The 23,665-nt window shown below is 45.2% G+C and overlaps 1 protein-coding gene across 1 annotated transcript in view; it reads left to right on the top strand.

Annotated features, from left to right (window-relative positions):
* The first annotated feature begins 18,689 nt into the window (after window positions 1–18,689).
* KCNK9 (potassium two pore domain channel subfamily K member 9) overlaps window positions 18,690–23,665 on the top strand; it is a 113,355-nt gene continuing 108,379 nt past the window's right edge. Inside the window, exon 1 of the mRNA XM_024216917.1 lies at window positions 18,690–18,972. Coding sequence (XP_024072685.1) covers window positions 18,690–18,972 — 283 coding nt within the window. The remainder of the gene's footprint in view (window positions 18,973–23,665) is intronic.

Here is a 23,665-nt window from a genome sequence, read left to right as displayed (position 1 = left end):
TGACTTCAGCTACGTTACTCACGTAGCTGAAGTTGCATAACTTAGATCGATCCCCCCCCCCCCCGTATAGACCAAGGCTTAGTTAAACCCTCTTATTTGGGTTTAAGAGTGGTTTAGTTCAGTTAAATAAGCCTCTTCCTAACTGATTTAAGATAAACAGAAATAAACATGTTTTTTAAACCCAAATAGGAGTGTCTCCATAGCCTTTTGCACCCAGTTTCACTAAATGGGTGTAAAAATCACACCTTAAATTAAATCAGTATGGCTCTGTTTTGTAAGCATGCCCTAAGATTACATAATAATTAAGTCAAAGTGCATGTTTCTGAAGGTTGCACGTAGCGGTTTGCTCATTGAACTCAATGAGTTCATTGCGTGATTAGCAAGCCTGGTTAATATGCTGGACTTCTTTTCTCCTAGCAGCATGAATAGATCAGGTAAGGTAACAGTGATGGAATGGAGCAGTCAGTCACAGCTGGGTGAATAATTTGTAATGAATAATTTATCTGAAGAACGACACCTCTTTTTCTGTTCTAATTGTGAATAGATTGTGATTTTTTTTCTCAAATTTGTCATTTGAAGTTAGGAGCTGCACATTTTTTCTTGATCTATCTGGTGCTCATTTGTGAAAAGTTCCCTTCATGCATTTGATTGGTTTAACTGGACTCTTAAGTTACGTAGCTCTTTTCTAGTCCATGTTTGTTTACAAGAGCTCTAATTTCTGCTGAGAGAATACAAATTCAAAACCTGCTTTGTGTAATAGTCAATTAAATGTTGGTGCTTTAACAACCCTTGGTTAGTGTGTATTACCTACACCTGATCTACAGAGTATATACACCCTAGTAGAGAGCCTGGCTCCAACTCAAGCTGTAGAGCTTCATGCTTTCAGATTTAGCAGTCCCCACGTCAATCCCAGGTGTCCGCTACAATGGCGGCTATTGCACTTTGGCCAATATTCCTGTCAATACACATTTTGCTAGTACGTTAGTGAAAAGAGAATGCAAAAGGAACCCCAGCCCAGCTGAAATGAATTCTTTAAAAAGTGCAGACAAATTCACAGAAATTGTTAGTGCAGTATTTTTGCAGCTCTACTCAGAATGTAAAAACTTGAAAACATCTGGGATTCTGAGAATTTACCTTGGGAGTATCAGAACACAATGTCCTATAGACTTGGGTAAATGCAAAATACTGGAAGGAAAAGTTGATTGTATAATCTTCTGCACAAAAATTGAGGCATTTATTTATAGTATAACTAATTAGGATATAATTCTTGCTTATGATGATAGAATCCATTAGTCAAGAAGAACAGATGTCATTATGGTGAGTCAAAGAAAAACAAAAATATAAATTAAAAGAAATAAACAGGAGAGGCATTTAACAACAATGATATTCTACAATTATATAATGCTTCTCATCTGTAACTATAGCAAAGCTCATTTCTCTCTCACCTCCCTGCCCCCAAATACACACAGAGATAGACAGTCTGTGTATATATCAGTTTGTAGCTATACACATGTAGGACTCGCTTCATCTGTCACAAATACAGCCACATTTAATATCACACAGACATTCTGCACAACAGTTTAGGACAGGAAGTGAAGAATATTGTATCCAATTGAAACTGTAGTGCGTATTGTCTTGTGAGAAGCAAATCCCCACACACCCAATGGAATTGTTCCAATACTCTTGTTTGCAGAACTGTCAGAGTCTGCTTCATACTCAGCATCAGTTTGCCCAGCACAATGACTGGGACAAATTCAGCCTTGGTGTGATGGGGTATACAAACCCCATACTGACTGTAGACAGAGGCAGGAGGAGATCCTCTCCTGTTTACAAGCAGGCTGCTTGATTCCCGCCCCCTGCACACAGCTGCCAGAGCTGCCAATCATGGAGCTGCAATCAATAGAGGAAACAAGGCTGCTATAAATGAGGGAGTGCAGAGAAGGAAAGGGCAGCTGAAAGGCTTGGGTTAGCAAAGGGGCAATAGCCCCACACCATGCTATCTCCAAGAAAACAGCCAGGAGACTGAACCCGACTGCAGGCCTTAAAATTGAAGGGTTGCTAGACTTAATTGGAGGTGAGGTCCAGGAAATGCCCTGACTGAGACCAAACACAGTGTGGGGTGGTAGGTGACAACTAGGGTTGTGCGGTTGGCGGTTTTTGTTTTCCTGTATTGAAGCAGGTTCTCTTGGAAAGGGCCACCCAAATACTCCATGATGCAATCTACTTTTCTGGTGGAGTGTCTTTATTTAGTAAAAGCAGTTTTAAGTGTGTTTAGGTGTGTACCCTGGACTTTCTATTCAGAGCAACTTCTGTGATATCTGAGTGCTTGACTGTAGACAATGGATATACCTATATATATCTATATAGCTGGCATGGCTGCTGGATCTGTGGAGGTAAATGTGATGATTGGCGGGTTTCTTGTGTATTGTCATTTGTAGGATTCCATTGTTTAAGCTAATTGTGGGTCCAGGAAGTTGATGCTTGCGTGGGAGTTTTCCGGAGAGAGTATGATGATGGGTGGTGATTGTTGAATCTGTGGTGGAAATCTGTGAGGTAATTTAAGTCTTCTGTCCAGAGAATGAAAAGATAGTTGATGTATTTCAGGTATATCATTAGTTTCATGGTGCATTTTTTCCAGAAATTCTTCCTTGGTGGCCTGTGAAGAGGTTGGCATGTGGGGGAGCCATCCTAGTATCCATGTGTGTTCCAATGGTTTGTTCAAAGTGTTTGTTGTTATGTTACATGTGAAGGTGTTGTGGGTGAGAATGAACTGGTAGAGTTTGGTGATGGTTTGGGGTGGATTTCCAAGCGTTGTGCATTGTCTTGTATGTATTTCAGGCAGGCAGTGATGCTGTCAAGGTGAGAGATGTTAGTGTATTGGGAAGTGACATCCATAATGGCAAGGATGGTGTTCTGGGGGAGGTTGTTAATGTTGTAGACTTTCTGGAGAAAGTTGGTAGTGTCTTAAAAGAAGCTGGCCCTGTGTGTGGTGAGTGGTTTAAGGATGGTTTCTATGAGATCTGATATTTGTTCAGTCAGAGTGCTGTGGCTGGATATGATGGGTCTGCCTGGGTTCCCTTGTTTGTGTATCTTGGGAAACATGTAGCTACATAGGGGATGAGATTGTAGAGATTTTCTTGGAGTTGTTTGGGGAAAGATTTGAGGATATCTTTAAATTCTTGTGTGAATTGTGGTGTGGGGTTTTCTTTGAGTTCTTTATAGTAATTGGTGTCAGAGATTTGTTGGCCTTGTTGACATAGTCATCATGATTAAGGACTATGATCCCCCCCCCCCTTTGTCTGCAGGTTTAATCGTTATTTGGTGGTTGATTTCAAGGACTGTATAACTATACTCTAGGTGGTAGAGAGATTGTGGTGGTTGTAATATTTATTGAGGATTTCACTGTTGTTTTTTTCCCTCTCTGAAGCAATCAATGTAATGATCCAGTGTGTGGGTTCATCTGCTGAGGGGTGTACAGTCAGATGACCTCTTTTTCTTGGGTATGTCTACATTGCACTTAAAAACCCATGACTGGCCCATGCCAGCTGACTCAGGTTTGTGAGGCTCAGGCTAATGGGCTGTTTAATTGTGGTGTAGATGTCTGGGCTCGGGCTGGAGTCAGAGCTCTAGGACCCTGTGAGGTGGGAGGGTCACAGAGTGTGGGCTGCAGCCTGAGCCCGACCATCTATACTGCAATTAAAAAAAACCCCTTAGCCTGATCCCCAAAAGCTTGAGTCAGCTGGCATGGGCCAGCCACGTCTGTTTAATTGCAATGTACCCCTTCTGACTGTCGGTGTGAATATAGTGTCTGTCATCTTTGTTGTGAAGCATTCCTTGAGGTGGAATCAGCATAAGTATTCTTCTAGTTCTCCACTTGTTGGTATGGTATCAGGTTTTGTGGTGGAGCAGATATGCAGTCCCTTCGAGACTACTGATACTTCAGTTCCAGTTAGGGGTAATCTTGGTAGGTTGGTGACCCTGGGTGTTGTGTAGTATTCATGTGGTGGGCTATGGTGTCTTAGTTCCTCCCAGAGGTGATGTTCCCTGTTGGTTGTGAAGTTTTTGTAGCTGGTTCCATTTTTTGTTGTTGGATGGATATCCTCAAGGTTTTTTAAATAGTTTCCTTCATGATCTCTAGGTAAGTTGCCCGATTTCTTTTTCTTTTTTCTTTTTCTTCCAGCGTGAGGGAGTATGTGGTGATTTCTTGTTTCAGGTGGGCTCTTCTGGAGAATGTAAGGTTCAGGAGATGGTTTCTCAGTTTTTCAGAGATCTTCTGAAGAGATCCTCAGCATATTTGGAGTTATATATAGTGGCCAGAAGGTTATAGATGGTAAATCTTCTGGGGATGATGTCTTGTTTCTTGCATTTGCTCAGGAAGTAGATGTCACTGCTTAGTCTGTCTTCCTTCTTTATGTTGTGACGTTTCCATTTTAAACAGCAAAATTTCATATCTTCCATAGTTGTTTGCTGTGTTGTTGTATGAACTATAGTGAGTTACCTAATTTCAGTGAGTGAAATCCTGGCCCCATTTAAATCAATGGAAGTTTTCCCATTGGCATCACATCTGAAAACTGGGTATAACAATATTCACTTGCCTCAGAGGGATGTTAATAATTAATTCATGTTTGTAAAGTATTTGGATGGATATGGTGCCAATATGAGACTTGCTAAGTTCCTGGATTTGTGAGGCCCTGCTCTATGTACAGTGTGTAAAACTGGAATTTTCAAAACCAGTTTTGTAAATGATTTGTCATCTCACTGAGGTTAAAAGTCACCCTCCTCCCATATAAAGCCTGAGTAGTTGCTGCACTCCATGCAACTAAAGTGCGCAGAGGGTTGGGAATTAAATCCACTCACAAACCTAGGCTGGGGCCTGGAGCAACAGCTCCTATACAGGTGGAAGTCTCTAGGTTGTTGGAGTGTACACAGATCCTCTGTGCCAGGCATGTCAGGCATTCGGGCCAGTGCATCATGCAGTCCACTACCCTACCATATCCTCAACAACTATCTTCTTTACCAACATATTTGGGAAACGGGTGGGTTTTCCCTTTGCCACAAACAGGGCTGCAAAGGCCTTCATAAAAACTGGGTAGGTGATAGGTCTCAAAATATAATTGTAAATGGGGAATCATCATTGAGTGGGTGTGTTTCCAGTAGAGACCTGTGGGGGTCAGTTCTTGGCCTCACACTATTTAACATTTTTAAATCAATGACCTGGAAGAAAGCATAAAATCATCACTGATCAAGTTTGCAGATGGCCCAACAGATGGGGGAGTGGTGAATAAGGAAGGGGACAATTCACTGATCCAGAAGTATCTGGATCGCTTGGTAAACTGGGCACAAGCAAACAATATGCATTTTAATATAGCTAACTGGAACCAAGAATGTAGGCCACACATACAGCATGGGGAACTCTATCCTGGGAAGCAGTGACTCTGAAAATGATTTGGATTTCATAGTGGATAATCAGCGGAACATGAGCTCCCAGTATGATGCTGTGGCTAAAGGAGCTAATGCTATCCTGGGATGCATAAACAAGGGAATCTTGAGTAGGAGTAGAAAGGTTATTTTACCTCTATATTTGGCAGTAGTGCAATTGCAGCTGGAATACCGTGTCCAGTTCTGATGCCCTCAATTCAAGAAGGATGTTGATAAATTGGAGAGGGTTCAAAGAAGATCCACAAGAATGATTAAAGGATTAGAAAACATGCCTTATAATGATAGACTCAATCTATTTGTCTTAACAAAGAGAAGATTAAAGGGTGACTTGATTACAGTCTGTACATATCTACATGGGGAACAAATATTTAATAATGGGCCCTTTGATCTAGCAGAGAAAGATCCAATGGCTGGAAGTTGCAAATTCAGACTGGAAATAAGGCAGAAATTTGTAACGATCAGAGAAATTAACCATTTGAATAACTTACCAAAGGTTGTGGTGCATTTTCCATCACTTACAATTTTAAAATCAAGATTGGATGTTTTTTCTAAAAGATCTGCTCTAGGAATTCTTTTGGGAAAGTTCTGTGGCCTGTGTTATACAGCAGGTCAGACTAAATGGTCACAATGGTCCTTCCTGGCCTTGGAATTTATGAAATCTACAAAACAGTGTCATCTCTGCTGCAGGGAAATATTTTCAGCCCCGCTGCAAGCCTTGGGTTGTATGGCCAGTATGGGTCCCCTGTGAATATTGCCCTACATCCAAGACTTTGAATGGTATGAAGAGTCTCTTTCAGTGGAAGCCACTGTTCCATAAATGCTGCTCACCGGGAACTCCAGATTGCTGCTGGTGGGTGGGACAGAGAGGATTCAGCTAGTGTGGGAAAACAGGGTTGGGGAAAGTTTCTTCATAAAGTAAGCTCCAATTTTGTTAAGCGTTAATTGAATAATGGTTACTTAAAAACAAAAGCATTCCCTTACATTAAAAGTTCCTTCTTTCTTACTAATCAAGTAGTAACCAATTCCCTGAGATCTATTCTAAATAATCCGATAGTCTAGGTAATTGCTTTGATTTTATATTAAATAAATGCTGTGTTTTAGTCTCTATGTATTTAGATGCAGTGAACAGAATAGGCCAGATCTTAAGTTAGTGTAAATCACCTTGTTCCTTTGAAGTCAATGCTTCTACCCCAGTTTACATCAGCTGAAGATCTGGCCCAGTATGGCTTTGATATTACTGTACAATGCAATTTTCCTTTGAAGGCCCAGTTGGGCAGTCCTTCCCATGGAACACTCTCATGGATCATTATAAGAGATTTGCCTACATAGGAGCTGCAGAGAGGAAGGACTACCCAGTGGTTATAGCACTTGGGGGCACAGGAGACCTGGCTTCAGTTCCCTGCACGGACTTCACATGTGACCTTGGACAAGTCACTTAGTGTCTGTTCCTCCGTTCCCCATCTGTAAGTGGGGATAATAGCACTTCTCTACCTCACAGGGGTGTTGGGAGGAGAAATCCACCAATGATTGTGAGGCACTACAGTAACCGAGTATGGTGGCCATATAAATACCTTCGATGGGACCAGCCTCATAGAGGGATGAACTCTGTTGCGTTTTACGGTGAGAAGAACCATGTTTTTGGTCCTGTTTTCAAGTTGTTTTTTTGCTCCATGTGAGAAAGCAAGGGACAGTGAAATATCCTGTTACAATTCCATCGGGGGAGTCCTCTCAAAATAAAGAACTGGAAATAGCTGGTTTGGGATCAGCTGTCATGTTCTCTGGCAAGCCAGTGAAAGGTTTTGAAAAATAAAAGTGTTGTTTTGAGGCTCTTTTTCTCTCACTTTCTCTCCCCTCCTTCCCTTCCCCTTCCTTTGAAACATCATGACAAGCTTAGCATAGAGTAGTGCTCTTCTGCAGAATTAGATTCACCTTCCCATTTCTCTTCCCCTTCGGCTGGGTTATGAGTCTGGCTTGGAGGTCATGTCTCACTCAAACGACAGAAGTCATGCTAGGAACAATGTAGAGACACCGTGATAATAAAATCATTGGGCTGAATCCTGAGGCTCTTGCTTAATCCATTCTCAGTCCTTACGCAAACTCCCAATGAAGCCAGTTATTTAGACCAAGGGCAGACTTGTGATTTGCTAGGCCCACAAAAAGAGCAGGTTTCCAAGCAGCTGGCATGGCATGGTGGATCAGGCTACAAGTCCCTCATTTGGCTGATGGAGAAATGGAGGCACAGAGAGGGGAAGTGATTTCCCCAAGGTCATACAGCCACCTAGTGGCAGACCCAGGGATAGAAACCAGGCCTGACACCATGTGCAGTGCCTTAGAGTCACTTATATTAGCCTGAGTTTTAGTGGCTATCGTGAAAGAAGTGAGTTTTAGTGGGGGCTTTGGGAGTGGCTTGGGAAACCCAGTATTAATAAGGGGAGGCATGAAAGAAAACATGGGATCAGGAGAAGAGAACAAAAAGAATGGAGCACTGAGGCTGGAATAACTGGTGGAGTGGTGGGGGTAAGGAGTATGGCAGGGGGATGTGATAAGAGACTAGGCTGATATTTAGCCTCAATTATTGTTAGTATTTCATCCTTCTATATTACTTTATTAATAGCCCACTTACAAGTTGGAAGAATTCAAGATTTCAATGTAGTCAGCGCAAAGATATTTGCACTGTATGTTTAGAACAGAGGAGATGCAGAGATGCCAAATGGATTTAGCTACTGTTTTATCTTGTAAACCTGACATTTACTCTAGAAGGGAATGTGCAGCAGAAAATGGAGCACTGTTTATTTCATGACATTTATATGGAAAACACTCAATCATATTCTTTACTTTTTCATACAGTAGCTAAAAGAAGGAGATGGCTTGATAGGTTCATAAGACAAGTTACTATCAGTTTCTTACATGGAGCTCAACTTTCTGCCTATTTCTTTAACAGAGCTTTTTCAATCTGTCCTAAAATTATTATCCTTGCCAAGACATGATCTTTTGAGGGAGGGAAAGAGGTAGGACCACCACTGCCTGACTCAGCAGACCAATAAATTACGTTTACCATCTTCCCCTTAGACATTTGCTCCATAACCCTTGTGGCTTTGTAGCTAATACACTCCACAAGAGTTAGCAGAAGTGTACAGATTTCAGAACTATGGCCAGCTCCAGCTATCTCCAGCTAGTCCGTGAGTTTTTCTGCAAAATCACTACTAAGGGACTGGTTTTGCTCTCAGGGCTAGGGTGTCCCTAGCTTTAAAGTGGCTGTGTGGAAGAATACAGGGAGTAAGGATCTCCCTTTGTGTAGCTGCTAATGCCACCAGGGTTCCTCAGCACACAGGAACGGCCCAGGAAGCTCCACTTATAGAGCAGGTAGGAAAGGAGACGTTAGGTGGAGCCATGGCTCCATTTCCTCCCACTCTACCAGTTTGACACCCAGGTGCAGGGGAATTATGCTTCGCTCTATAAAGGGATTTTCCCCACCCCATGCAAGATGGAAGCCCTAGGCGGAATTGTGCTTCAAAAGTGTGTCTCTGGGACACAGTGCTTGCTGAGACATGCCCCAAGAGCATAGTCCCACCCCCCATTTAGGGCTGTGCCTAAGGCACAATCTAGACCACAATTCAGACTAGCTAACTTCACTGGACTGGCCACTGCTGAATCCAGAGCAGAATTCAACTCTAAGGGTCCTATCTGGCACTTTTTATTCAGCCAAACTTCCATTGGCTGCTCTGGGGATTTGCCTAGCTGAGGAGTGCTGAATAGAGCCCTTTGGGTATGTCTGCACTGCAATTAAAACCCCACAGCTGGCCCATACCAACTGACTCAGGCTTGCAGGGCTCGGGCTAAGGGGCTGTTTAATTATGGAGTAGACATTTAAGCTTGGGCTGCGGCCAAAGCTCTGGGACCCTCCCACCCTGCAGGGTCCTAGAGTCTCTAACTGAGCCCAAATGTCTACACTGCAATTAAACAGCCCCTTATCCCAAGCCCCATGAGCCCGAGTCATCTGGCATGGGCCAGTCGTGGGTTTTTAATTGCAGTGTAGACATACCCTAGGTCTGTGACTGATAGTGCAGGCACATGTCCTACCATGGCTCTATAGAGGCCATCCTATCATGATCACATTAAGCTGCTGTTCTTGAAGCTTAATAGGGAGGTGGAGCCCAGAACATCTCAACTGCTGTTTAATGTCTAAGACATTTTGTCGTATGGGCTTGCACTAAACAATAGCCAGGCCGAGGCACTGCTCGATATTGGTTAGAACAAAGGGAACAGAGTTCATGAATCTGCCACTAACTCATTTGTTGACCTTTGGCAAGTCATATAACTCTGCTCTGTTCCTCAGTATACCCATCTGCAAAAGGGGCATAGTAATCCATACCTCATGGGGACATTGAGGCTTAATTAATGTTTTAAAAGAGCTATCAGATCCTGGCATGAAAGGTGCTATGGAAATAAAAATCATTCTAATTTATCACTTTAGTGCAAACTCCTTGCTCCGATTTTCTTCTTGCATCACTTTTACACCAGTGTAACTCCATTGAATTCAGTGGAGCTAGTCCTGATTTGCACTGAAATGAGAATCAGGCCCCTTTTCTCCAGCTGAGCAGCTAGCACGCTAAAAACACAGAGAGAAATTCTCAATACTACAGACACCTACACCCCCCATCAAATGTAACCTACTTGAAAGCCTTATTTTTGTCTCCAATAATGAGAGAACGTGCTCCTCATGTTTACTCAGCACCAAGCCTTTTTTAGCTGCCTGTGTGTTTACAAGCTGTCTTGAGCATTTGCAGATTGACTATTCTGATCTTAGAATTGTAGAAGTCACGTAGAAGTCTATTTTATTTTCCATTTGTTCTGGAGTCAGCAATATGAGGTGGTGGAATGTTCCGTCCAGTGCTTGACTTGAGCCTTGGTTTGTCCCTCTTGGTTTCTCAGCAAAACTTTTATTAGGGTACATGACCCATTTGCTCTTAGAGAGTAAAACAATAATCTTCCGTTCAAGGAAACAGTGTAGCCTTTTGTGAATACCCAGGCTGAGATTTATTTTAGAACTTGGCTCTAGGAGACATCTGCACAGCTAAATGTAATTGAATTTGTTTAGATGTAGGGCTCTGCTATGTTCTTACTTCCATTATAACACAATAATAATAACAATAATACTTAGCACTTAGTGCTTTTTACATTTTCTAAGTGCTCTACAAACATTAACTAATTAATCCTCCCAACACCCTTGTGAGGCGAGAGAGCTCTGATATTTATAGCATTTGAATAAAGATGAGGTGCTATGCTGGTCTCTCATGCAGTTGGTAGCAAGCTGATCCAGTAGGGTTGGCTTGGTGGTGCTACATTAGGGGAGGGTCCATCCTGATTAAGTGACCATATTAATTACAACAGTGCTGCTTTTTTTTTAAAAAAAAAAGGTTTAAAAATGAATGATTAAAAAGACAATAATTTAATTCTCTCCTAAACTCAAGTCATGGTATTTCCTCCTATGTCCTCTGAATCACCATTGGCAATTCTGCTATCCTTCCCTTGCTCAAACTCAGGATTGTCTTCAAGTCTTGTCCACCTCTTCTTTCTCTCCAGTTCACTAGCCCTCTTTATAAGTGGTTACGTGCATATGTGTTTAGTCTACGTGCACAAGTGTTTGTAGCACAGGGTCATAGACTGTAAGCTCTTTAGGGTAGAAGCCTTGTTTTTCTATAAGTTTGTGCAGCACAATACAAATTACTGATAATGATAAAAATGGAGTCTTGGCTACACATGTGCAGATTGAGTGGAATGCATTAAATACATCCTCCTAGGATGGCCCATCAGTGCCTGGGGTTCTAGTTTAGGACTTGTGCACCCAAGTTTCATTCCCTGCTCCCCCAGACTTCTTGTGTGCCTTGGGTAAGTGCTTTTCCTTCTCTGTAAAATGAGGTTTATAGTACTGGGTGTTGGGAGGACAAGTTCTGTAAAGATTGTGAGCTGCTCTCATACTACAATGATTGGGGCCATGTATGTACCTCAGACAGGGAACTGGATTCACTCTGAGAAACATTTTTCCTAAGAGGGGAGAAAAATATCTGAAGGGCTAAAGAAGTGGCCCAACATTTTTAATTAAAAAGGGTGCCTCCAAATATTTATTGTTTGGGGACAAAAGATGGCACCTTCTGCTCTGCTGAGCGATGTAGAAAAGGCAATGCATATATCCGTTTTCTCCAATATTGTTTTCAGTGTCCCACATGGTGGCTCTTGAAGAGACCTTTGGCTTGACTATTGAACTTCCTGCCACATAGAAGCTCTGCAGAATAAAAATTACACATGAATATAAAAACAGAACAGAGGAGACTAGGCTGCACCAGATGCTCAAATTCCTGCTACCTAAGTTGATGTCACATGAATATGTTCACAGTAAAAAGAAAGCTGAGTGGAAAAATTAGAAATGGAGGCTGATCCTGCACCCCTTTCTCCCATGAGTCAATGAAACTAGTCATGCAAGTTTCCCTTATCTTAAGTCTCTTTTAGGGTGACTGCCACATTAGTATCTAGGCAAGAGGGGTAAGTATTAGAGCAGCAGTCTCAATTCTGCCTTCCGCTGTACGGGTGTGACTTTGGTAAAGAAAAACACTGAAGAATGGGCAACCTGACCCTGCACACCTAACTTAAGTGAAGCTCCCCTCTCGTCCAGTGGAGCATCCAAAAGGAAAAAGCCACTGGTCTTCTGGATGACCACAGGCAAGTCATTTAATCTCTCTATACCTCAGTTTTTCCATGGGTAATATAGGAATGATGATATTAACTTCCTTTGTAAAGTACTTGAGGCTATGTCTTCACTACGGGGGGGGGGGTCGATTTAAGATACGCAAATTCAGCTACGGGAATAGCGTAGCTGAATTCGACGTATCGCAGCCGACTTACCCCGCTGTGAGGACGGCGGCAAAATCGACCTCCGCGGCTTCCCGTCGACGGCTCTTACTCCCACCTTCGCTGGTGGAGTAAGAGCGTCGATTCGGGGATCGATTGTCGCGTCCTCACGGGACGCGATAAATCGATCCCCGAGAGGTCGATTTCTACCCGCCGATTCAGGCGGGTAGTGTAGACCTAGCCTGAGATCTACTAGATGAACTAGGATTTACTGTTGTTAGGGTCCTCTCCTCCATCATTACCCTGAGCTACTGCAGTATGAACACAGAAATGTTCATATATTAAACAGGGGTAGAATTCCCCTTGCAGGTAAGTAATCAATAAACTTTTCCCTGAGTTCGTAAAAGCGCAAGTATGACGAAAACAGATGCCAAGAACAGAGATTGTGATCCCAATGGTAGAATTGTGGGCTCTTGTTCCATAATTAAATTGTAAGCTCTCTGAAGCAGGGACTGCCCTATGTCTGTATAGTGAGTAGCACAATGGGGTGCTGGTGCATGAGTAGGGCTCCTAGACATTCCAGTAATACAAATTAATAATAATCAGTAAAAATCAGGCCCTGATAGTTTTTATGTGAAAATAATTTCACAATAAAGGCCTTATCCAAAGCCCACTGAGTCAGTGGAAAGCCTCCCATCGAATTAGGTTTGGATCAGGCCTCATTTAATTTAATTCATTTAAAATCGCAAAGCTCTTCTCCGTGCTCTAGCTCCATGGTGAAGGACAGTCTTCATTCACAGTCAGCTCATTCCCGGAACCATTTTGAAAATAACAGGAAAGAACTTTTATTAGGGAACTCTGCAGAGCCGTCCTCAGTCACTGTCATCTGGGTGCTACTCTCAAGCATAGCAATTCTCACTTTTCAAGTGTGGGAATCATTCTGAATTTGTAAACCTTGATCAGAAACTCGCCTCACGTAAACTGGGTGGCAATAACCACTCCTTCCGTCTGATCACCTTCTGTGAAAATAAGCGACTGTCACCACGCAAAATAATGCCTAGAGTAATTTTCTATCACCCATGTTTTGCTGAAATGCCTCTCCTTCTGTCTCAGTATCTTGGCTTCTTCAGGACATGGTTGTGGGGGTGTGGAGGACAAAAGATCTATGATAAACGGTCCTGGCTTATGTAAATTGGATATAAGTCATATAGTGCATAAAGGGCCCCAGAAGAATCAGAGCCCTATTGTGCTAGCTGGTGTACAAACACAGAGAAACAAACAGTCCTTATCCTGTTCCCCCCTCCCACCTCTTCCCTCCCCCCATGTGCCCCCCCTAGATTGTCCTTAGGACATTAGCCCTGAGTGAGGGGCAGCATGTAGCTACACTGCCTCAGGAACACCCCAGGGAAGGAACTGTATCTCTGAGGCCATGTCCAGACTGAGATCGCTGGGTGTCCCAGCAGCTTGGGGTCCCAGAACTGTGACACTGCAGCGCAGGCTAGGGCTGTGAGTCATTCCCAGGTTCTGGACAGGTTTGTCCAGCCTGTGCCGAGGCTTTTGCTGCCACAGCTTTGCCGTTTTGGGATGTGAGCAAGCTAGATTAGAGCTGTTTGTGGCCGTGTCTAAGAGCCTCTAACATTATGGCGATGAAGCCATATAAGTACCTAGGGAGATGGATAGAGAAATTGTTCCTGCTTCCACGGCCCCACTGCAACATTAGCAGCTTTGAATGCACTTAGATATTTTCCCAGAAAACAATACACCAGTTCCTTAGCCTGGTGTCTCCTAGGCAAAAAGCAGGCATTTGCCTGCCTAATTGTACACACTGTACTGTACCACAGAGCTCTCTCTCCCCACCCCCCCATCAGTTCCAGGCTGTTCACAGGACACGTTTCAGCCCAGCACTAAACATCACTTTCCAGCTAAAGGTTAATTACTCAGGGGGACATTTTCATCCAAGCTGCTGCCCGCAGGTTGCAATCCCTGCCTGAGCTCTATTTTTAGCCCCGCTCCTTCCTTGCTATTGATCCTAGTCACCCTCTGTTAATTAGATACACACAACACATACAGCATTTGCAACTCATTTTTCAATTCAGTTCAGCGCCTCCCTCCCCTGAGATGTAATTTAGAGCCCTCCTTGATTCATGCTATTGATCTTCCCAGCAACTTTGCTGTAGGATTCTCTGTGTTGCAAGCTATTTATAGATTCCCCCCCCCCCTTCCCCAGGAGAATCAGAAATGGGCAACCTTAATCAGACTGCTCAGTTTCAAACAAGCCGGGGGGCAAGCAACTCTTTCTTCAGTCTCTGTCGCTAGACGCTATAGCTCACGTCTGTGATCTGAGAGTCCTTCCTGACATATATGTCGTTGTTATGGATTTGGAAGTGTGTAAGCTATTTAGCTGCTGTGACGAAGATATTACCTTAATGAAATATTACTCTGCTCTGTAAACTAATCCCACAGCATATTCAGTTACAAGAATAATTGGCCAAGGTTGTCAAAAGTGACTCTGTGATTTTTGGTCTCTCGCTTTTTGAGTACCCAACTTGAGACATCTTAAAAGGGCCTGATTTTCAGAGGATGGGTGCTTAACACATTTTCTCAAATTTGAGCATCCAAAATCACTAGTCACTTTTGAAAATCTTGGTCATCATCCATTGAGCCTCACAATGTCCTAGTTGCTGTGGAAGCACTGAGGAAGACAAAGTCTTGGCAACATAGGCTAGGACTCTGAACCGAGCCTGCAGGAGTTTGGTGCCCAGCTCTCATTGGATTTCAATGAGAATTAGGCACCTAATTCCCTTACACTCTTTTGAAAATCCCAACCTTACATCTGAAGGCCCAAATTCCAAAGTCTCCATTGAAACCAAGGGGAGTTTGACTTGAGTGAACACCTCAGGCTCTGGCCCTAAATTAGACCTACTAAAATACACCTGCCCCAGCCATGTAAAAATAGCAGGAGGAGGCCCTCTCAGGATTTTCAGAATGCCTCAAGCTTTTGGAAATCTCCTACTGAATTGCCTGTATCCAGAAACCTGGAACACTGTGAAGCCTCATTCCTGAATATCTGTGATGAGCATCATCACCATGCCTTTAGTTAAATGAAAATCAATATTAAAAACATATAGCACACTGCCCTGGTAGAGCTCCCTCTCTGTATCCCCTGACCAACTCTGTCGTTGTGTATGGAACCTCGTCAGCCTTGAATAACTAGGGTGGTGGTGGTTGTTATTGTTAGTTCGGATTAGGGTAGCACCTAGAGGATCCGATCCGGATCAAAGCTCCATTGTACTAGGGGCCGTGCAAACACAGTGTGTGAGAGAGTCCCTGTCCCTATCCTCTAAGGCGGGGGTTGTCCTAAATAAATTAGGCACTGGACTCCCAGTGATCAACTCAGCCCTTGCGCTTCTTTGAAAATCCCAACCTCAATCGGGGAGAGCGGGAGCAATGAAGTAGTGTTGTATGGGGCAGAAATAATTTGGTTTCCCCAGGGGCACACAGGGAGGCTGCAGCAAGGCCAAGAACTGCCTGACTCCCAGCCCATCCTGCTTTCTTTACAAGCCCACCCTGCCTCTCTGGCTAGCAGCTGGCACTGAGTGATGGCCCCAGAACCAACCTGCAACCTCCCCACTCCTCCCAGCGCCTGGCAGAGCCCCCTTGGCCGTGGGCAGCCAAGCCCAGTCATGATTCATAATTGCTCTAATCGCCGCGCGCCTCATTGCTCCGGGGTCTATAATGGGGTTTGCTTTATTTAACCATAAACAGCTGTCTCCTCTGAGTCACCGTATTTACCGAAGGTGCTTATTTCGCCCAGCGCGCCGCGTAATATTGCCAAAGCCCCTTGCGGCTCCGAGAGGGGCAGGGTCTGATGGGGTGGGTGCCTGCCCGGCGCTGGGATTCCGCCGGTGCGGCCCTCTGCAATTACCGCGCAGGGGAAAAAAACCACTCCTGGTGGGTAACTTCTGCTTCGTTCCGCGTCCGGCTCCCCTGCTGCAGCGAGTAGCCCCGCATTACACAGTGGCCCCCGAGGCCTAGGTGGTGACACACCTGAGAAAAGTAGCTGGCGTGGGGGGGAGACTAGCCAAGCAAAGCAGGGCTGCAGGCAGGGGGGGAAACGCGGTCTCGACACCTGCCCTGCCCGCTTAGCAACACCTGCGGGGAGCAGAGAACTTCGCGGAGCGCGTTTTAAACTGGTTTCACTCCTGGCCCCAGCGCAGGGCAAAGATCTAAAGCGTCGCCTCCAGCCCGGCTCCCAGGATCCCTCCTCTCACACAGCCCCTGGCTCAGCGGAGTCTGGAAGGGAAGCAAGACCTGGTCTCTTCTTCCCCCCCCCCTCCTTCCCGCTGCTTCTGCCCCCCCTGGCTGATGGACAGGCTGAAAGAGCGAAGGGAGCTCGCCTGGCAAACCTGCACCACGTGGTGCCTGGCTCCCAGCACAACCCTGCTAGGCTGAGTATAGTAGGAGCCGGCTGGGAGTGGCCACAGCGGGGGAGGGGACCGAGCCAGCGGGAGCGAGTCGCATGCGATGGTGCAAGGCAGGAGACCTGCGGGGAGAGAGACCAGGGGAGCATCAGATCAGTGCAGCCTCTTGCAGGCAGGGTGGGCGCAGAGCGGGAGCATAAAAAGTGCCTCGGGAAGGAGCGGGTTAATAGGAAAAAACCCACCCCATCCCCAGCAGCTCACAAAAGCCACTGCAGGTTGGTTTGCCGGGGGACTGTTCACCCTGCCTGCTGGGAGGACGGGAGCGAGAGAGATGGCTTGGAGCGGCGGCTTGATTCCCCCCGAGATGCTGTCAAGTCCTTGGGAGGGGGCGGAGAATTGCTCGTTTTAAAAGGCTTTGGTCCAAGAAATCCAACAGCCCCAAACCGGGCAGGAGCCATAGAAAGTGGCAGTTTTGGGGTCTGGCTGGAGGGTGTGTGTGTGAGAGAGAGAGGGGGGGGCGGGGGGCGCGACACTCCTGGCTCCTGGTGTGTTTTCGGGGGATGGTTTCGGTGTCTTTTCCTGCCCGCCGCGATGCTTCACCTCCATGGGCCAGACAGGTTGATGGGCTTGTGTCTGCTCCGAGCTAGAGCGAGATCCAGCCAGGTGGGCTGCTGATTTCATCCACCCCGGGAAACGCCTCTGCTTTCGGTGGCCTTCTCCAGGGACCCGCGGGTTCATGCCCGGCGCTGGTTGACTCTGATGGTTTAAAGGCGGGAAGGAAGCGGCCCCCCCCGAGTCTGTTTCCCCCCCGGCGAGGACAGCCAGCTTTGTGGGTATGCTGCCGAAAACTCACAGGCTAACGTCTGATACTGTCTCGTTCATAGTCGGGCTGGACTTCCAGATATTCTCCATGAGCATCGGCTATCTCCAGCCCCCTGACTTCAGACTGGCTCTTTCAGCGGGGAGCGGCCGAGGGCAGAAGCCATAACGCGCCCGCTTTGAATTCTTTAGCTAGGAACAATTCATACAAAGTTTGGTGGCCGCAATCCGACCCACCGGTGCCCGGTGAGTGGTAGGGGCGTGCTCCCTGCCCGGGGTATCGCTCCGATCCGTGTGGGGCAGAGGACCCGCACCCACAGACCATCCGCCATGGACCGTGGGAGCCTTGCACCAGCCTTCCCTTGAGGGCGCCTCTCACGCCTCCTGCCCGCACGCAACCAGTGGAGAGTGACAGCCCCGGGCCAGCCTCTGCCCCGCCTCCCCGGCACATCTGGCGTGCTCCAGCCTTTCCTCCCCCACCCTCTCCAGAAGCGACCCCCTCCCCCCTTCCTCCTGGGCGGCAGCTCTCTCCACCCCGGTGCAGCCCGGCCCGAGGTCGCTCTGATGGGGATGCTGCTCCCTCTCCCCCTCTCTTCCTCCCCGCCCCCTCGCCAGTCTGAGAAGTGCTGAGTAAAGAAACTTGTGGGAGAAGCGGCAGAAACCCAACCTCCCCTGGCACCGTGTCTGCCTGGCTGCTGGGTGGCTCCCCCGCCTGGCACCCCCACCCCCATCCCCGTGCTGCTCAGCCTCTCCTCGCCAGCCCTCGAGCACTGGTCCTCCCCATCCCCCCTTCCCAGGACAGTGGGGCTCGTCTCCCCCCCACCCCCAGCCCACTCCTGGAGGCAGCGGGGAGGGAGGCGCTGGTTTGCAGGCGCTAAGGGGGTGCTGTGGATGGCCCTGCGCACTGGGACGGCTTGGTTTGGGCAAGTCCTGCGGAGAGTTTCCCGGCTGCAGGGCACCTGGTCCAGGCGCTCCAGTAGCCTCCTGTGCCTGTCTTCCTCCCAGGAGCCCGAGCAGGGAGGCGGGGAGCAGCCGCCCCGGAGCCTTGGGGGCAGCCGCCGCCCCCTGCAGCTCCCCCCGGCCAGCTGCTGCTGCTGCGCCCTGTCGGATCCCCGGACGGCCAGGGGGGGACATGGTCCCCGCACTCGCCCCTTGCTGGCGGCCATGAAGAGGCAGAACGTGCGGACCCTGTCCCTCATCATCTGCACGTTCACCTACCTGCTGGTCGGGGCCGCCGTCTTTGATGCCCTGGAGTCCGACAACGAGATGCGGGAGGAGGAGAAGCTCAAAGCCGAGGAGATCCGGCTCAAAGGGAAGTACAACATCACCAGCGAGGACTACCGGCAGCTGGAGCTGGTCATCATGCAGTCCGAGCCCCACCGGGCCGGGGTCCAGTGGAGATTCGCGGGCTCCTTCTACTTTGCCATCACAGTCATCACGACTATCGGTGAGTGCCCGGCCTGCCCAGCCCCGCACGCTCCCTGGCCTGGGAGTGATGCCAGGAGCTCCCAGAGCTGGGGACTGCTGGATGCAAAGGGTTAAACAGGGCAGAAGTCGCTCAGGACCCCTTCCCCTCCCTACCCCTGTGGTGTGTAGCTAGTGTCTTTCCAGGGGCTTTGAGATGGCCCACCAGTCACCCCGAGGCGCAGCCTTTGTCCTGTTGCACCTGGAGCGTGTGTCTGAAGTTGGGTGAGGGGGCAGAAAGGGGGCTGGCGTTGGCTACCAAGCGAGATTCCTGCTCTCTCTGGGGAAGGGGAGGAGAAGGATAATAGACGCTAAAACTCTGCTCGGGAACCCCAAGGCAGGTGGCTGGGATGTGCAACCCATTCTGCTCTGCAACTCCTGGCGTTGCTACTTACTGTACCCTGAGCACTCCTTCACTTGCAAGCTTTAGAGACTTTGGGGGGGGGGGAACTCATGCAAAGAGCTATTTGATGATGATGGCAGTGAAGCCTGCATCAGCTAATCATAAGTCTTCATTTAATCATGGGAAAAGTTGTCTCTCTCTGTTTGCAAACTGTGTTGGTAGTGGTGGGTGCTGTGCCAGGAGACGCTGAATACAGTTGTAGTTTCTATCTGTGGCTGTCTTGTTTACTACCCTTATTTTCCAGAAATTTTGTTTTGCAATTGCAGTGACTGGTGCTTGAACAGTGGTGTGGTGTGTCACACCCGAGCCTGCATTTTTTGGGTAAACAATTAAACAAACATAAAGACAATCACTCGCCCTTATTCATTACCCAACTTCAAAATGAAGTTTCCAGAGACTGTTGAGTGACAATATGTTGACAAAGCTACAGGCTGTCATTTTGCAGTTCTATATTTCACTCCAGTAAAACTGCATGTTCCAAACAAAGTTTTGTTTCCTGAAATAAAAACAAGCAGGTCGACTACTAGAGGCTGTAATCTACAGATAAAACTATGTCTAGCACTGTTGCTTTGGCCTGTATAGTGTTTACGTTGCTACTTGTTTTATACTAAATAGGCTGCATTTAATGAGGCAGCTGATATGTCCTTGTCACAGGACATGTTCCTCTTTAACATCTGTAGAGATCTGAGAAGGTCACTTCAGCTCAGTGAATGGTTGATAGTGCATTATATTGAACAGGACATGAAAGAGCAGCTTACTGTTGTTAATAAAGACAGACACTATCTTTTGACTGTTTAGGGCTTGTTACAACAAATTTGCACATTACCACCTGAAGATACTGTCAGTTTTCAGCAGAATATCCACTCTCCTTTGAGCTGTCAGGAAAAAGTGTTTACTTACATCTATATTTTGACTTTCTTACCTGGGGCAGCGAATCATTTTCTTTGAAAGATCATCTGACAATGTGAAGCCTAGTTCTCTTTATGGAGGTGATGAGATTTTTAAGAGATAGTCTCTGCTTTTGTTTATCTCATTGATTAGTTTTTCCCCCACTGCCAGACATCTTTTTATGAATAGAAAACATAAATATTTCATAGGAGGCCATGCAATATACGGTTATTGTGCATGTTCTTTAAAGCTAGAACTGGATTCCTGTTTTGTTCAGTGGGATTTCTTCTCCCCAATTTTGCATCTTTTAGTTTTTTATTAGTGCCTATTAAAACATTGAACTATCTTGTCCGTATGGATTATTATATGATTTATATACATGTGTCCGTTTACTTACTGTACTTTGTATGCCTGCTGTAAACAACAGTTAAATATTTTCACAGTCACTAAGCTTTGCTGGTGATGGGTATGAAGGGTTGTAAATTAGTTTTTTTTTCTTAAACAATATTTTGCCTGGAAACAAACTAAAACTTGCTTTTGTTTCCGAAGTTGAGGAAAGTTGGGTCAATGTTTTCCTTTGAGATACAATAGAAATGACGTAATGAAAAATACAGAAGAGTCCAATTTCTTTTGCTAAAATGAAGGCTGAAGTTTATTAAGTCAACAATGTCAGTTACGCGATGCTTAGGTGTTTTCTAAAATGAAGAGTTTAGCTACGTTTAAGAAAATCAGTAGCCTTGGACATGAACCCATTTCTTGCATTGGGTACCATTCTTGTCAGTGGGCTGAGGCACTTTGGGAAGTCAGCATTCTTTTAGCATTACAATATCTATAGCAGTCGTCAAGGGCTGGAAGAAACAATGCAGTGGAAAGACACAACCTGGAAATACCTTAACAAGTATTTATAAGTATATTCTCTGGCAGGATATGTGATCAATATTCCAAAAGTTTATTAATAAATTAGTTACTATATCGGTCTTACTTTTCTTCTACTCTGTCTTTCACATAATCCATTCAAAACATAAGTTGCCCAGTGATGTTATCTTTTATAACAATTGTCTGTAAAAATTAGAGTGGCTGAAATATTGTGGATACATTACTTGTTCATCCAAAAAGATTAATTTTCCAGTAAAAAGCTTCTCATTTTCAATTTTGGTCTACTTAAGAAGTTCTTGGGCATTGAAAGGAAATACTAAAGCATTTTCCCTCTATGGTATTGTTTCTTATATTGTGCGGTAATATTAACTGTTCAGGTTAATCTTCTGTTGCTGTTTCTGTTTTTATTCTAAACTTGCACACATTGCTTGCATGAACATCTCATTCTTCCTTCAAAACCTTCCAGGTAGAATTCAAGAAGCACATACTGTTTTAATGAAGACGGTCCAGTCATTAAGTGCCCCTGTAAAATTAGTTTTGATGATCGCAGTGACTATGTCAGCCTGGTAGAGGCTATTTATTTAGAAAAAGGACCCAAATGAAAGCAAGATTGACTTGTATTTTTGAGCTTCATTTTGAATGTCTACTGTACAAATATGGTGCTGAATGGGACAGCTCCCTGCAGCAAATGTCCTGCAGTATCCACATTTTGCCAAATTTTGACTCCACAATAAAAAGAAACACAACTCATTAGTTCATCTTAAATATAGATCATTAAAGATCTATTTTAACTGAAGTATAAATAATTAAGAACTTTCCAAGTCAATTGCAGTAGTAAGATTTAGCCAACTTTTAAATTTCGTATTCTCTAGATCATTTTATTTGTATTGGCTTGCAGTAGTAGTTAGTTGCTGGTCTGCGTAGCTTGTCAATCCCAGTTCTAAATAAAAGAATCTGAGAGTACCAAGTAAATGGAAAGAGGATTTTTATTCTTTACCCAGGAGATCTTCCCAAACTCAGATTACAATATTATTTTACTTCTGTTTTCTAATATCTCTAGCAAGGAATTAGCAAGAGCAAACATCACGATTTTCTGTAACCCTATTCTTAAAATCCAGTGACAGAATAGAAACATCCTTTTTATTGAAGTTTTTGTCATGTTAGAATTATGAGAAAGTTTTCACATGGTCAAAGGAAGTAATCAGACACTCATGGCTCTCAACACTTACTGATTTTATTCAGGATTCTTCTCACTTCGTTAATATCAGCTCCCATCCACTTCCAGCTATCAGGCCGAGAGAATGAATGAATCTGGTATTCCTTCCAGCTGTTTATCTTTTAAACGATACACTGTAGTTTATACCATTGAGTAAATTAAGAGTCTGGGTATTATGAATAACAATGCCAACTTTTGAAAAGAAATTCTGGTAACTTGTGACTCCATCTTCTAGGTTTACAGTGGTGAGAAAACTGTTTTTACTTAGGCAGGTGGTGACACTGTCAAAATGTGTTAGTAGTATAGATATGACTCCATCATTTAGGCTTTTAAGGGTGATAGTCATACTTGATTTAACACTACAGAGCCCTAGTAAACACTGAATATTTCTGAAGGCTTGTGTGGATTGTAAAGCACTGAAAGCTGTTTATGTTGCCCTAAAATGAACTAAAGCAATGAACAGATTGAGGATGTTCTTTTTTTGGAAAAAAGAAGTGACGGCATAAAGTAATGAGAGCCGAATGCAGACATGGCATGTGATGTGCAGAGGGAGTCTCAAAAGGGCTGGTTTTCTAGCTTGATGACCTTCTGACTTTTTGAACTCAGTCCACAGCCTACTGTGAGAAGAGATTGAAACACTCTGATCAGCAGAGATGTGGTGTTTTTGGAGAATGCTGTACAGTATCTGCAATACCCAGTAGATGATGCTTCCACTGATAGGGATGCTTTGCAAACAACAGATAGCTGCTTCACAGAGCATTTGGCCCCAGATTTAAGAAAGCAGCTAAACACACGCTTAAATGCATTTCTGTTCAGGACAGCATTTAAGCTACTTACCCTCTCTATGCCTCAATTTACACATCTGTAAAATGGGCATAATAATACCTACCGCAGAAGGATGGATAAGATTTGTTTGCTTAATTTTTGTAAAGTGCATTGAGATCCTTGTATGGTAAGATCTTGGAAGTGATAGAACAAAGAAGTCCATGATTTGGTCAGCCAACGGCTGCATCAGCAACTTGCCAGCAGCATGAAGGCCATATCTAACTTAAATAAAGGAGAGCAGATTGGAGCCACTCTCCTCTTTAATACACTCAGCTCAAGATGGAGGGCAACATGCACTTGTGGTACAAATGGGCATAGCTCCTTTGAAGTCAATGAAACTCTGCTAATTCATGCCAGCAGAGATCTGGCCCAGAGTATTAGATTGTGAGACTTGTAGTCTCTGTTGATTGCACCTTCATAACAATGAGGTCAGCCAACTTGCAGAACTCTGTGGATATGATCACATTG

Source organism: Terrapene carolina, unplaced genomic scaffold, assembly GCF_002925995.2.
Source record: "Terrapene carolina triunguis isolate 2854851 unplaced genomic scaffold, T_m_triunguis-2.0 Scaffold58, whole genome shotgun sequence".
NCBI classification, from domain to species: Eukaryota; Metazoa; Chordata; order Testudines; family Emydidae; genus Terrapene; species Terrapene triunguis.
This window is presented reverse-complemented; position numbering and strand designations above follow the sequence as displayed.